The sequence below is a fragment of the Mastigoproctus giganteus genome, chromosome 8, assembly GCF_048544385.1.
Source record: "Mastigoproctus giganteus isolate SK-2022 chromosome 8, ASM4854438v1, whole genome shotgun sequence".
Taxonomy (NCBI): domain Eukaryota; kingdom Metazoa; phylum Arthropoda; class Arachnida; order Uropygi; family Thelyphonidae; genus Mastigoproctus; species Mastigoproctus giganteus.
In genome coordinates, this window is record NC_143582.1 from 183,299,333 (window position 1) to 183,316,272 (window position 16,940).

Below are 16,940 nucleotides of genomic sequence, written 5' to 3' on the forward strand. Positions count from 1 at the left end.
CTTACTCGCACAAAATTCATGCTGAGAGCTTTCTTCTGAAAAAATCTTGTTCAAGTGCTTTTAAATATTGATAAATTATGAGGGCTTTTTGTTTAATAAGGTTTCCACTCAAAGGCATTTTCTTGTGAGTGCAATCTTCAATCCAAACCATTAGAGGTTTCTCCATTTTTTCCATTAAAATATTGCGTACGCGAGCAACGTGCTTTGCACTTATCGTTGACCCAGCAATAATGCTATCTGATTTTCTGCTCATTTTGTTTGAATGTACAAATTGTTGATTCATTTAAATTCAAAGTCCTTGCAACAACTTGTTTTTTTTCCATTTTTCAACTGATCCAAGATTTTAATTTTTTCTTCGAGAGAAATGAATTTTCTTTTCAATGTTGGTTTTTTTTTTCCTTCTTTTGTAGTTTTGGTGACCATTACTATAAAAATAAATTTTTTATTTGCCAAGGGGTATTTCCTGAACAAATTCACTATTTATAACTACTTGCGCAACAATTAACTCTTATAAGGTAAAAAAATTGGCACTACACAAAAAAATATGTATGTATGTACTTGAGTGTTTCCCCTTATATAAATTCGGTTCTGGCAACTACACCAGTTACCAATTATACGAGCGGACACAAATTTAACAAACACAAAGTTTGATTTTAAGTCACGTGGTAAAAGCGTGTGAAAAGTAGCGATACAACAATTTGTAAATCGTGTTATATTGAAACCACGACCGTGTCATACAAGGGTAGCCACAATTTATAAACCACGTTGTATAGGTACCGCGTTATATGAGGGTTACTTGTATATAGAGGCCACCATAGCCTAGTGGTCAGGTGTGCGGGTGTATAAGTACACTTGCCTTGAGTGACCAGGGTTCAAGCCCTTGACTGCTGATAGTGCTGTTTCTTGTATTATGTCTATCTTGTGAACTCCTCTGACCGTTTGATTGTCCCGGAGTATAAACAAAAAAAAATATATGGGCATGTATGGAAACAAACTGGAAGCCACATGTCTGGAAACAATTTACAAAAATGTGGTATCCAGATGTTGCTCCTGTGGTATCAAGGGGCCTAATGTGGTCCAAAAATATATTCATCACACAATTATGTGAAAACAGCAGGAGTCCACCAGGCATGAAGCAGCAGGAACTGGGATTTGTCAGACTAGACAGCATTTTTCTAATCCTCCACTTCATTGTTAGTATTCCTGATCCCACTAACTGTGCCTTGTTATTTTTTGATGATAGGAGTAGAATGCAGTTTGGTTATCAGCTGCAATATCCCATCTGTAACAAGGTACAATGAGTTGTGCATTTTAAAATGCTTTTGGTTACCACTGTTGTGCTTGGTTATTATTTGATGCATTTCTGTTATCCTACACAACTCTTATTGGCTTCTCACTTCAACAAACTATGTCCAAACACAGGATCACTGTTGGCTGGATGTTATTTTGTTATTGGAACAATCTTAATACACCTCAGATACAGTTGCATATCTGAGGTGTATCAAGATTTCAGTTTGATTTCAGTTCGCTAGCATGATTTCAGTTTCCAAGATGCTCATGCCATTACATCTGGTGCCACCTACCATGCCACTTTCAGGGTTACTTAAATCTTTCATTTTGCTCATTATCATGCTGAATTTCACACATATGTCATCCTTATGTAATTGTCATCTTCCTTATATCACAATACAAAGACATGATGCTGTTTCTGAAGGAGCACGTTTCATGAAAAGTGTAGGTGTACCAAATAAATTGGCTACTCAGTGTATAAGATAATCAAAATGTAGGTAACATTTTGAACTACATGAAGTTGCATAATTTGCTTATTTTCAGTCTACAAAATAATCATTTGCAAGAAAATAGTCTTATTTTTGAATTAAGAAGAGAAATTCAACAAAAAGAAGAACAAATTAAAAAAGAAGAATCACTCCGTAATCAGTCTGTACGGGATCTTCATGAAAATGAAATAGAAAAGGAAAAACTTAATGCAAAACTGGAGGTAATTATATAATGAAAGTCAAAGGCTTTAATAAAAGTCAAAAACTTTATTATTAGTAGTAGTAATAGTAGTGACAAATGATGGCAGGAAGCAGAGCCATGCAAAGGTACTTGGGGGGCCTAGATGCAAAAGGGGGTAAGGGGCCTCATTTATTTATATTGAGACTTTGATGGCTTCCTCAATTGGGGGCCCTGGTGTAATGAATCCACTGCAGCTCCCATTTGCACGGCCCTGCCAGGAAGCATGCTTATTTAGCATCAGCCAAAAAAAAATAAACACTACCCACTTTATCTTTCATTGCCTCTAATAATATGTCTAATTCTTTAATTCTTCTAATTCCTTAAATTTATTCAAACTACCTACTTCTACAACACCAGATAGTAGTTTTTTCCACCAGTCAAATACTCTTACTAAAAGCAAATTTTCACACATCTATTGCCCATCCTTTTTTCAATATAAGTTTGTTCCCTTGTACATATTGTCTGAAAAAGAGTAAGAATACCATTATGTTTACTCAATCTGTTTAAAGCCTTAAAATCTCAATCAGGTATCCTCTCAAATGCTTATTTTTCAGGCACTCTAAGTTGCAGAAGTGAAGTCTTTTGTGGTAAAAGTACCTCGTGTTCTTGATTAATCTGACTGCTCTTCTCTGCACCTGTTTCAAGAAATCAATATCCTTCTTAAAATAAGGCTTTAAGACCTGTATGCAGTACTTAAGATGTGGCTTAACCATTTCCTTATACAATGGGGTAATCATCTCCTTGTCCCTGCTGGCAAAGTTCCTATATATTATTGACAGAATTCCATGAGTTGTTCTATCCACCTGTCTGCACTGCTCAGAGTTGGATTATTCAGTAATCCATCTCTAAGCATTGTATTTTTCTGGATTAAAAGCTGCCACTTTTCTGGTCATTCTTGAAGCTTGTTTGAGTCATCCTGAAGGATTGCTGCTTGGCACTAATCATTAATCCCAATCTTTACATCATCTGCAAATTTTGACATTCCACCTCTATCCTTTCATCAATGTCATTAATGAAAATCAGAAACAACAGTGGTCCAAGAACTGATCCTTAGGGGACCTCACTTCTGACATTACACCAATCTGGGTGCCTCTGTAACCAGGTGGGAAGGAGCAGCAGTGCGTAGCACACGCTTCTTGATTAGACCGGGGTTCGAGCTCGTCACCACCAAATACGGGGGATGCGGAAAGGTCAGGGAATGACCACCGCATATCCCAGAGCAATATGGCCTTAGTTGATAATGCTCCTAAAAACCAAATAACAACAACAACATTACACCAATCTGAAGAATATCCATTAATCACAACTTTCTGCTCTGTGGCAACCCATCAAAATAGCTTACTGGATTAGTTAAAACATGATTTTCCCTTAACAAAACCATGTTGTGTGTCCTTCAGAGTGCAATCCAAAGACATTTCTATCTAAATGTCCCTGGATTGCATTCTTAATCATTGACTCGATGATTTTCCCCTACCACTGAAGTCAGACTGACTGGTCTTACTTGCCTTTAGGCTCAAAAGTTTTTCTAATAAATAGTCATATGTAATTTCAAAATCACTAATTTCATATGGCTCAGCCTCATTCAAAAATTCTCTCTTCGGTGTAAAGTGTCTTTCATCAGATGAGAAGTGCCTATTTAATTCATCATCAGCTGGGTTATTTAAGCAACATCTTATCTTAGCAACATCAGCTGGGTTATCTAAGACTGTCCCACACCCAGTACATTTCCCAGTTCATTTTCTTCTTTGTATTCACATACATGAAAAACTCCTTGTTCCTATTCTCTGCTCTCTTAGCCAGTGCTTTCTCATACTCAGCCATAGCCTTTCTAACCTTATCTGTGGTGCAATTACAGATTAACTTGTAGCTATTTTGGCTTCAATACTTTTCATTGGTCTGTGACTGTCCCATGCTGTCTTTTTCTGCTCTGTTAGACAGGCCAGCTACATATTCATTCATCCTGGTATCCTCCGTGTGCTATATTTTCTTATTGGTATGTGTTCATGGCTTCCATGATTATTTCTTTAAAGGTATTCTATGATTCTAATGTATTTACCCTCCCACTGCAATTTGGCAAATGAATAGATGCCATCATGTAGTGCCTTAAACTGTCATAGCCCCCTTTTCTGAAATTAAAACCCGTGCCTTTACCTTTACTACTGTAACATCTTTCTTCATCTTCCAACTAATGACTACATGACTACTACCTGCCAATGGTTCCTGAACTTTAAGCTCTGTGATTCACGAATAATGATGAAGTCAAGAATATTAAAATAAAAATAAATTTTCTGTTTATACTCCGGGACGACCAAACAGTCAGAGGAGTTAACAAGATAGACAGAATACAAGAAACAGCACCGTATTCAGCAGTCACGGGCTTGAACCCCGGTCACTCAAGGCACGTGTACTTATGCACCCGTGCGCCTGACCACTAGGCTACAGCGGCCTTCTTACCCCTAGTATTTTCTCTGAAATTCTGGTACAGATAATAACCACCTAGTTTATTTAAAAATTTTGTTCCCCATGCTGAATTTCACTCCCACTTATTCCAATCAGTTAGGGACAGATTGAAGTCACCTATAATGAGGCATTCACACTTGCTTGCCCATTCCATCTGCATGCAGAGACTCTCTCATCATAACCTTCATAATCTTCTGATGTGTAGATTACTCCCACTCTTGTTATACCTATGACTAACTCACACCTACAGATTCTATGATGGCAGAAGTAATTTCTGACTCAGCAAAAGCTCTTTTCATGCTCAGGCTACTTTTGATAAGGAGCATGACCCCCACCACTCAGTCTGGCTTCCATATCTTCCCTAAATACATTATACATACTATAATGGAACTCATCATCCCAATTTCCAGGTGGCACCATGTGTCTGTTAGCCCTATTATGCCAGCATTAGTTGTCCTAACAAGGTGTTTAAATTCACCCATTTCGTTAACAACACTCCTTACATTACTGTAGACTTAGTTAAAACTAAGTATTCTTCTATAGTTTACTACCCTGCCACACCCCTTGAAGTTATTTAGCTTGTTTCCCTAGCTTTATCTTTAAGTTCATTTGAAATGTTGCCAATATTGGCTGTTGCAGCAACAAAACAAGAATTCTTGAGATGTGTGTGCAAGTATTACCCATATAAAATAAATGTGCCTACATTAATTTATGATCTTCCACAAGCTGCCTGTAGTTGCCAGCTTTAACATTTCCTAGAAAACCAGTCAAAACATTTCTAAAGGCTTTCCACGCTGATTTCTCACTATCACTAAGGGCACATTCGAACTGTTCATTTTTAAAAAGTATTTGTGGACCAATGAAAACACCTGCCTTAATCATCTTTGTACTAAGTCTAGGGAATTTCTTTTTCAAGTATGTGAAGGCAGGACCGTTCACTTCCAAAGTCTTCACTAAATTTTTAATGAGCCCCAGTTTGATGTGGAGAGGTGGAAGAAAAACTTTATTTGGATATACCAGAGGTTCAAATGCTATGATCTTCATTCCAGGTGTTAATGATTTTCATTGAGGCCAACTCTTCTTCTCGTAGTGCATATCCTTGGCACAACTATCCCACTTGCAGAGAAAGCAACAATACTAGTGTAACTCTTTTGTAGTCCTAATAAAATGGCGAGTACCTTTAAATAGCCACATATCTGCCACTCATACTTCTGATAGTGTACACCTAAGAGGATTAATGCGCCATAAAATTCTAAAACAACCAACCTAAGAGGATGTTCTCCATGTTGTATATGTTTCTTTTTTGTGGACGGCATATGCAAGAGGTATTGAAGGCAGCATATTTCCATTGTGTAATAACACAGCCGTAAGACTAAACTTAGAAGCATCTATAAATACTCACCATTCTTCGGGAACGTGCCTCATGTTCATTGCTGCCATTAGACCATCAACATCCTCAAAAAAGTGAGTTCACCTTCTGTTTGATAGAATTTATCATAGTCTTTATTTCAAGTAGGAAATGTCACTTTCACAGAATGATCTAGAAGATTCCACTGTTGTAGCCTGGAAGCCAAAAGCTCTTCATTATTCTTCAGCAGTTCAAGATCCCTGATACGGTCATTAAGCTCACTTTCTGTGATCTTATGTGGTTCAGAAGGATAAAGGTTTGACAAAATGGTGGATCCCTTGACGTAGACAGCTGCTGTACTTTTTTGTGTATATCAAGTTGATGTTCATCGGTGTCTTCATCTTCATTAGAGTGTCAAGTGGTTCAGGAATAGATAATACTTCACACGCCAACCGGGATAGCCGGGTGGGTAAAGTGCCTGCCTAGCAACCCAAAGGTCGTGGGTTTGAATCCCGCCTCGGGCTTGGATCAAAGTACTGCAAAACCTTGGGAGGTGCATTATGGCCACAGAAGCTGATGCGCCAACAACTACCAAAGCCGACCGGGCTAGCCGAGTGGTAAAGTACCTGCCCGGCAACCCAAAGGTCGCGGGTTCGATTCCCGCCTCGGGCTTGGATCAAAGTACTGCAAAAACCTTGGGAGGTGCAATATGGCCACAGAAGCCGATGCGCCAATAACTACCAAATCAAAAAAAAAAAAAAAAAATCAACAACTACCAAAAAAAAAAAATAAAATAAAATAAATAAATAATACTTCACCATGAGGAATGGGATGAATTGCAGGTGGTATATTTGGGTATTCACTGTCCACTTTTTCTTCATTGTCATCCCTTTTCTAATAGGAGGCACCATACAGAAGTAACAGTCTGTGACGTGATTTGTTGGCTCCCTCCATATCATGGGCACTGTGAAAGGCATAAAATGTCCCTTTCGATTCACCAACATGTTGGGTTTTGATTAACAGGTAGTGCAGCATGTGTGGAGCCCAGTTCTTGTCCCAGTTGCCTACTTTACACCCAGATTACAAGAAGTAGGCCTTTTTTATGACTTGAGTTAATGCTTTCTTGAAGCTAACATAACTTCTCCACATGCGTAACAGAAGTCATTCGGACTATTCACACAATTATTAAACTAACATGACAAAAATACTGCACAAAAAGTAGGAATCTCACAGAGAACAACTGTCAACTGAGAACAAATCTCCCAGTACCTAGCTGTATTTGAGGATTACTGCAACAGAGTTGAAGACTCATTTGAGGTGACAACTTATCACGTGATGCAGAGTGAGGCAACAGTTGCAGATCACATGGTGGTACTGAAACTGCAGTGCTGCTGTGCATTTTGCCAAGATCTGTAGTTGATAGTAGAGTAACTCACTAATATGAGACCCCAACTGTAATTCAAAAACAAGAGCCAATCAACAAATTTTAATGTGATTTTTGTGTTCAGCAGCATGAAATTAGTCAAGATTGGATATTTTCATTTTCGTAAAATTTTACGTGTTATCCAGTGATACAGAAGCCTAAGGTAGATATAAATTAGTCTGTGATCAAGTCACAAAGGAGGTTAGGCAGGCTAAGGCAGATTATGAGAAGTCTCTGGCAAAGAATGCAAAGAAAAACAGTAAAGACTTCTATGCTTATATTCACAGTAGAAGGAAAGGGTTGAATCATATTGGGCATCTTAATGTCTATGGGTAAACTGTTGATGATCCTGCTCGGGATGCAGACAAATTGAACAGGTATTTTGCATCTACATTCACACTTGAAAAATTTTTTAGGGAAGGGAATGCCAGAAATTTATCAAACTCGAACAAGGAACCAAATAATTTTGTGATAACTGAAAGGAAAGTGGAGGAGGAATTGTTGAGAATGGACATATAAAAGGCACTTGGGATGGATGGAATCTATCCAATTATATTAAGGGAGGCAGCAAATGCGGTAAGCAAACCTTAAACCTTAATTATGAGAGCATGCTTGGATTCAGGGGAGATCCCTATGAACTGGAAACAGGCGAATATATCCCCAATTCACAAAGGGGAGGATCAAAAAGTGACATGAGTAAATACAGACCTGTTAGCTCTAACGTCTGTTCCAGGGAAAATAATGGAATCACCGCTTAAAGTGATACAGGACCAGGAACAGTCTTGTCTAACAAACTGATAGGTTACTATGATGCAGTGATCAAGGAAAGCTACAAAAAAAAATTGTGACATCACATGCTTAGATTTCAGGAAGGCTTTTGATACTGTTGCACATAAAAGCCTGCTGTACAGGAGCAATGTGGCATTGGATAAAGGGAGTGTCAAAAAGTTCTTACCCTGACCTAGAAAAAACATCAGTACGAAGATGCTGTTTTTACTATAAGTTGTCTATATATTAGCATTAGTAGAGGCATTTGATGCAAGAAAGCAAGCTTATGCAGCATCAGCCAAAAAAATAAATAAATAAAAAATAACCACTTTCACTTCACCCCTCTGTTCTTTCGAAATACCTGTCCAGCTGAGCCTTAAACTTATTTAGGCTATCAACTTCCACGACAAGGGATGGAAGTCTATTCCACCAACCAACCACCCGCTGGCTAAAGGCAAATCTCCTCACATCTATCCTACATCTGTCTTTTCTCAATTTGAATTTATGCCCTCTCAGGTGATTATTCTGAGCAAGAGGAAGAATCCCATCAGCTTTGAGCATGCTCAAACCATTCAAGGCTTTATACACCTCTATCAGATCACCTCGCCAGTGCCTAGTCTCCAGACACTGTAATTTGCAAAACTTAAGCCTTTCTTCGTAAGAGCACCCCTTTGATATAAGGGGTGCTCTTCACTAATCTTGTTGCCCTTCTCTGTAATCGTTCCAGCATCTCTACATCCTTCTTGAAATGAGGCCTCCAGACCTGTATACAGTACTCTACTCTAGGTGTGGTCTGACCATTGCCTTATACAATGGAATAATCACCTCCTTATCCCTGCTAAAAAAATTCCTATATATCATCGATAATACACCATGAGCTACTCTTGCAGCCCGTCTGCACTGCTCAGAAAACTTCATATCTGCCTGCACAACCACCCCCAGGTCCCTTTCATTCTCTACCACTGTCAGTGTAGTACCACAGAGTTGATATGTTGCTCTGGGGTTGCTGTTTTCCATATATAGTACTTTACATATGCCAATGTTAAACTTCATTTGCCACCTCTCAGCCCATCTGTTCAACCTTTCCAGATCCTGTTGCAGTAGCATAGTATCAGTAGTGTCCGTGACAACCCTGCCAACCTTCGTATCGTCTGCAAACTTGGACATTATGCTTGATATACCATCATCAATATCATTTATAAATACAGAAAACAATAATGGACCCAATACCGAACCCTGAGGGACTCCACTAATAACATTAGTCCATGATGAGCAGTGTCCATTGATTACCACTCTCTGTCTTCTCCCCCTCAACCACCCCTTTATCCATAGCAGCAATTTGCCTCCAATGCCACACTGCTCCAATTTGTGCAGCAGTCTTCCATGTGCAACAGTATCAAAAGCCTTTCTAAGATCCAAGTATATAATATCAAAGTTATTCCCTGCATCCAGTTCTTTGTGCATCATAGTATCCAATCAAATTGGTCAGGCAAGACTTCCCCTTAACAAAACCATGCTGTGTCTGAGCTATAACTGAAGTCTAGTCTAGATGATCCTGCAGTGCTTCTTTAACCAGTGCCTCCATTAATTTTCCAGGAACAGAAGTTAAACTAATAGGTCTATAATTACTTGTGTCGCCCTTTGATCCTCCTTTGTGAATTTGGGTCACATTTGCACATCTCCAGTCCATGGGTACCTCCCCTGAGTCCAAAGAAGCTCTCATAATTATGGCTAAGGGTTTGCTTACTTCCTTTGCTGCCTCCTTTAATATAACTGGATAGATCCCATCCACCCCAGGTGCCTTTCTTGTATTTATCTTCAATAATTTCTCCTCCACTTTACTCTCAGTTATTACAAGATTCTCTAGCTTACTGCCAGAGTTGAATACACCTCTGGTATTCCCCTCGCTGAATAACTCCTCAGGTGTGAATGTCGATGCAAAATATTCATTCAGTTTGTCACCTACCTGAGCAGGATCATCAACAGTTGACCCATCGATATCAAGTGGATCAATCTGATTCATCCACTTCTTGCTAGAGTTTACATAACTAAAGAACTCTTTGCTGTTTTTCTTTGCATCACTTGCCAAAGATTTCTCGTAATCTGCCTTCGCCTGCCTAACCTCCTTTGTAACTTGGTTACAGATCAACTTGTATCTATCATAGGCATCTGTGTCACGTGTTAATTTGTATGTATCCCATGCATTTTTCTTCTCTGCCATATGTCTCATTAGTTCATCTGACATCCACTTAGGCCTAAACCTTGAACAATATTTCTTAGTTGGTATGTAAAGCCTAGTAGCTTTCAAGATAAGTTCTTTGAATGCTTCCCATTTTGAATTTGCTGTTGGTAACATCATCAGTTGGTCCCACTGTATAGAATTTAAATACTGTCTCAGTCCATCGTAGTCGCCTTTACGAAAGCAATAACCCTTCCCTTTACCCCTAATGGTAGTTACCTCTTTGAGTAAATCCCACTTCAGCACACTGTGATCACTGCCACCTAGTGCTTCATTTATCTGCAGATTCTTAATGCATGAAGAATCACTACTGATAATAAAATCAAGAGTATTACTCCCTCTAGTTGCCTCCCGAACATGCTGATGTAGAAAACAATCATCCAATAAATCCACAAAAGCCTTGCTACTGTGTGAGTGACCAGCCCCCAAATTCCAAATTCCGGTCAATATCTGGGAAATTAAAACCCCCATTATAAGACTCTCTGATTTGCTGGCCCACTCTATTTCCCTGTACAGTTTCTTATTATACTCATCAGAATCATTAGGCCTATAGCACACTCCTACTCTCAATTTTGATCTCCCAATTCTTATGTCACACCAAACTGACTTGACACTGCACTGTCCAGCAATGTCAACTGGCTTCACTTCCTTGGATTTTATGTATTTCTTAACTAATAGCATAACCCCTCCTTCCTTCCTACCCTGTCTCTCCTTTCTGTAGACATTGTACTCCCCAAATTCCAGTTCTGCATTCCTTATATCTGTGTGACACCACGTCTCTGAAATCCCCACAATATCTGCCTTTGATGTTTAGAGCAATACCTCAAATTCATCAAATTTATTTACTAAACTCCCAGCATTGGTGTACATGCAAGTATACATGCACCTGTTCTTTTTCTTAGCTACCCTAACACGACCTATGTGTTTATTTGTACCCCAATGATTCCCAGCAGTCTCTGAAATATCCTGCATCTTATTTTCCAGGCTGCAGCTCATTCCAGTAGAAGCAGTGCAAGAATCACTTTCACCTCTGCCAGTGGCTACTGTTGATCTATTAGTCCTTGTATCCCCCCAATCTAGCAGTTTTCCGACCCACCTAACACTGCCTCGATAGCATCAGCAAACATTCTTGCACCCTTTCTATTTAATTGTATCCCATCCCTGTAGAAGCAGTCTCTCCTGTTAACAAGTACAGACCAGGCTGAAAAAAATTGTACCCCTTGAGCCTTGCACAATCCTTCCAGGGCCGAATTGATCGACAGGGCTCTCGTCATATACTCCCTCCTATCGTGTCTGGGCAGAATTGCAGACACTTTCAAATTCAACCCTAATTCACAGCTTTTTTTCAACAGTGACTTGTACTTGTTAAGTAATTCTGCCGGTCTCCTACTCTTAATATCATTAGTGCCAACGTGTACAACTATATCACCTTTTGTGCCCTTAAAAGATGATATCCGCTCTACAACGTCATCAACATTTGTCCCTGGCAGAACCCTGATCCTGTTCCACCTATCCTTTTTACAAAGCATGTTCCCCGTTTCCCTGACAATAGAGTCACCAACAACTACTAGTTCTTTTGGGACCAGTGCATTCTGTCTTGGGGGCTGCCGCTGTGCTGCGCGATGACCAAGTGCAAGCTCTGGCATTGGTGTGGGCAGCTGAGAGCTTGATGGGCCCCTCACTTTTAATCCTTCGAGGGCATCCACCCTGTCCTTCAAGCTCTCATATAGGCCCATAACAATGCTGAGTTGTCGCCTGATTTCCTTACACTCCGTGCATTGCGCACACACAAAGACATCCCCCATGGCAGTATCATGTCCTGTACCTGACTGCTCCACAAACATCAAGCAAGTAGTGCATTTTAATAGGCTGTGATTCAGAGAGCAACTGCTCCCCTCAGTTCTCCCCTGAGCCACAGCACTCCCATTAGCTTGAGCCTTTTGCTTTGCTGCTCTGGTCAGATTCATGATTTCGATTTAATTTCAATAAAATTTCAATTTCAGTACAAAATTAAAAACACTAAACTTATATCTCAACACAGTTATAACGCTATATTTATGTTTCAGTATCGAGTGTTATGCACGAAATCCCTTTATATAACTTCCTTATCAAGTTAAGTATTAATTATTTATTTTTTACTAATTATTTATGTTACATAACCCAAGTCATTATATGTATAGTTAAAATTACAATTTAATTGACAATGAAGTTCAACAAGATTAATTATCTGATTAATTGACAATATTATGTACCATACTATACTATATTAAGCTTATGCTATCTATTTCGAGATATTTTGTATCGCGTACAATGGCGGCTATTTACGAACGGTAAACACGTGGATTTGATATCCTTTCCGATACTAAGTAATACCTACAAAATCTCTATCTAAGTTACTTTAATCTAAGTATCGTAAATAAGAATATAAAACTACTCTAGAAAACAAGTTAATATGCCAATTTAAGCTAATAAAACAGAAAATAAATCAGAAAAAACTTCTCTGTTCCAGGAGCGGCAGAAATGTACGACCGCACAGGCTACTCTCGTTCCCTTTCCTCTATTCAATAACTAACATGTGAAATTTCATTACTGTAGGTACACTAGAGGTGGAGCTTGGAATCTTAGGAAGGATGCTATAGTTGACAAAGTGGAGTATCGATCAGTGATCTATTCAAGTTCCTGCATTTGCAGGGCAACAAAGCTCAGGAAATTGATGAAGTAATGAAAGCTGTGTGTGGGCAGAATTGTCCATCCTATAACACTGTAAAAAAGTGGAAATTAGAGTTCCAGTGCAGTTGTACAAGTGTCTTTGATGAGCCAAGCGAAGGAAGACCATCAACATCTATAGACAGTGAGACAGTTGCAGAGGTTGAGCAGCTGGTGCTGAATGACAGACGTGTGACAATTCATTTCATTGCAAATGCGGTGGGAATTAGTTATGGGTCTGCCCACAGCATTTTACATGACCATCTGCATATGTCTAAGGTCTCCACACGATGGGTTCCAAGATTGCTGATGCCTTAGCAGAAGCAGTGTCGAATGCAGTGTTCTCGCCAACTGATTTATGTAGTGCGGATGTTGAGAACTTTTTTGATTGGTTGGTGACAAATGACAAATGCTAGGTGTACCAGTATGATTCAGAGACTAAAGACATGTCAAAGCGCCGACCGGGCTAGCCGGGTGGGTAAAGTGCCTGCCTGGCAACCCAAAGGTCGCAGGTTCGATTCCCGCCTCAGGCTTGGATCAAAGTACTGCAAAAACCTTGGGAGGTGCATTATGGTCACAGAAGCCTATGCGCCAACAACTACCAAAAAAAAAAAAAAACATGTCAAAGCAGTAGAAGCATGCCTCCTCCCCACCTCGCAAAAGGCAAAGACCACTCCATCTGCAAAGAAGGTGATGTTATCCGTGTTTTGGGACAGAAAAAGGGTTATTCCAATAGATTAACTACCTCATGGTTCCACACTTACTGGAGAATACTACAGAAATCTTTTGAAAAAAGTACGTAATGCTTTGAAGGTGAAAAGTCATGGAATGATGATCAAAGGTGTCCATCTTCTGTCAGATATTGCACCGGCTCACCATTGCCACGACCAACTTTGTCATGGCAACTTTGCCCAGTGCGGCTTTGAACTACTGCATTACCTACCCTATTCTCCTGACCTAGCACTGTCAGACTTTTTGTTTCGAGAAATGAAGAACCCATTGCATGGATGCCGCTTTGATTCATCTCAGGAAGTCATCAATGAAGTGGAATCGTGGTTTCAGGCAAAAAGTGAGGACTTCTATGATCAAGGCATTAAACAACTGATCCATAGATAGGAGAAATGTTGTTACTATATATGGTGAGTACATAGAAAAGGATTAAAGTTCTTGTGAAGTTTCACCTTTCTAGGGCTATTATTTCTAGGTAAGGGTATGAACTTTTTGATACCCCATCATAAGTGGAAGAAGACAGAAATTGGTTATAAATGGGCACTGCTCTTCGTAGATTAATATTATTAGTGGAGTTCCCCAGGGTTCAGTGCTGGGTCCATTGTTGTTTTCAATATTTATCAGTGATATTGATGAAGGTATATCAAGCTTAATGTCTTCTAAGTTTGCAGACGATACAAAGGTTGGCAGGGTGGTTAACGATAGTCATCAGGGTAAGGTGAGCTACTGCAACAAGATCTAGGAAAATTGGGTCGATGGGCAGCTCATGAGGAATGATAATGAACTCATTGATATACCGAAACTTTGCTAGCAGGGATAAGGAGGTGATTATCCCTTTTTATAAGGCTATGATTAAGCCACATCTTGAGTATTGTGTACAGGTCTGGAGGCCTCACTTTAGAAAGGATATAGATCTGCTGGAATGGGTGCAGAGAAAGGCAACCAGATTGGTGAATGTAACAAAAGGGTGCCTTACCTAGAAAGGCTTCAGTTCTGCATTGCAGTATCTCGAGACCCGGCACCTGCGAGGAGAATTGATTGAGGTGTTTAAAGCCTTGATGCAATTGGGTATATATTGTGTATTTATATAGTGTGTGTGTGTGTGTGTGTGTGTGTGTGTGTGTGTGTGTGTGTGTGTGTGTGTGTTGAGTATAGATATATAATGTACTGTATGTAGACGTGATTTTTCAACTTCATGACAGGAAATGCAGTGTAATCAGACATTTTCCAACAAATAAGTATAAGAATAGTGTGTCCTATCTAGAAAAGAATGCAAAAATAGTTGTAGCATTTTATAGTAATAGTGATACTGTCGTGCATGCTGAATGTTTATTCATATTTTCTATCAGAGAACATAATCTTCCTCCTAGTGGCACTAATCATGCAGGTGCATTAAAATGAAGGACTCAGCAATTGCTCAGCTGCCCAGCTCAGTGCTCTAGTCCACAGTCATGCATTAGATAAAACAGCAGCATCCCCCCTCCCAAAAAAAAAACAGAAAGCACTGGTTCCACAGGATGTGGCTGTTGTCAGTGAAATATATATATATCGTGCAAGAACTATAGGTGGAATATGCCCAGTGTATGTTTATCTGTGGTCAGGGCTCAAAAAATTATGTTAAACCCTACTCACCACATAAAAAAGGGACTCACCCCACCAAAAAAAGTATTTTTTTTTTGAATGGCATAAAGTCCTAATAAGAATAGTAATGCCGACCAGTGTGGAAATAGTATGGTTCACATGATCATGCAGGTGCATTAAAATGAAGGACTCAACAATTGCTCAGCTGCCCAGCTCAGTGCTCTAGTCCACAGTCATGCATTAGATAAAACAGCAGCATCCCCCCAAAAAAAAACAGAAAGCACTGGTTCCACAGGATGTGGCTGTTGTCAGTGAAATATATATATCTTGCAAGGTGGAACATGCCCAGTGTATGTTTATCTGTGATCAGGGCTCAAAAAATTATGTTAAACCCTACTCACCACATAAAAAAGGGACTCACCCCACCAAAAAAGTATTTTTTTTTTTGAATGGTATAAAGTCCTAATAAGAATAGTAATGCTGACCAGTGTGGCAATAGTATGGTTCACATGATCCCAACTGCGCAAACGTGCATCACTGGAGACCGGGACAGTATAACTGTTACCATGGCTCAAGTTATCATCATTTGTCATTCTTTGATGTTTAACACAATCTCAAAAATTTTGTGAAGGTTTACAATAATATTTTATTATTAATTTTAATAAAAAGATTCTATTTTGTCTAGTCTTCAGCTACTTGCTAGCTGAAAATATCTACTCACCACAGGCAAGCATATTTGTCAAGCCCTGACTGTGGTGAAAGTTAATGATATTGTAGAACAGTCATTATCTTTTTAAAGATAAAAAGGTGATACTGTGGTGTGCATTGGTGTTAATGAGGATTCATTTAACTTCTGTGCAGAAATGTTGAAAAGAAAGCTGCTGGTTAGGATTAAATTTGAAAGTGTCTGCAATTTTGGACAGACACAATAGGAGGCAGTACATGATGAGAACATATCAGTCAGTTGGGTCTAGTGAGATTGTGCAAGGCTCATGGGGGTTAGAACTTTTCTCGTCATGGTCAGTGTTTTTTGACAGGTTAGGTTGTTTTACACGGATAAGATACCCTTAAATGGCATTCTTGCACCACCCTTTAAATAGAAGGGGTGCAAGGATATTTGCATGCTATTGAGGCACTGTTAAATTGGTTAAAAAACTGCTAGTTTGTGGGAATACACAGACTAACAGTTTAATGGCGGCTTCAAGCAGAGGTAAAATTGATTCTTGCACTGATCTCTATCAGAACATGCAGCAGCCTGGAAAACAAGGAGGGGTTGGGATTACTGGACCTGCTAGGGATCCTCATGGAAATTAGGTCTTTTAATCCTTCATTTCTATTTCTAAAAATATGTAGGATTCAAATACACATAATAAAAAAAATGAACATAAAAATACATGGTGTTGAAATGGCAAGCATGGAGCCCATGCAGTTGGCCCACCTCGGCCTGTTCAATGATCAAGATAACAGATAACATGAATTGAGCAGCTCATGAGGAATGATACTGAAATATGGGAAGAGAAAATCTTGCATAAACAACATGTATGCTCTTGTCTGTAGTGATGCACCTTTGATCAGTATGAGCAGATCATTTTCCAGAATATCTCTGTAATCATTCTACATTGTCTACGACAATCAATTGGGTTGATATTAGTCACCACTAATATCAA

General features: G+C 39.3%; 1 protein-coding gene across 1 annotated transcript in view; it reads left to right on the forward strand.

Annotated features, from left to right (window-relative positions):
• Window positions 1-16,940, forward strand: part of LOC150082054 (progesterone-induced-blocking factor 1-like) — a 172,245-nt gene that overhangs the window by 99,301 nt on the left and 56,004 nt on the right. The window contains exon 7 of the mRNA XM_090379941.1: window positions 1,834-1,999. Coding sequence (XP_090236067.1) covers window positions 1,834-1,999 — 166 coding nt within the window. The remainder of the gene's footprint in view (window positions 1-1,833; window positions 2,000-16,940) is intronic.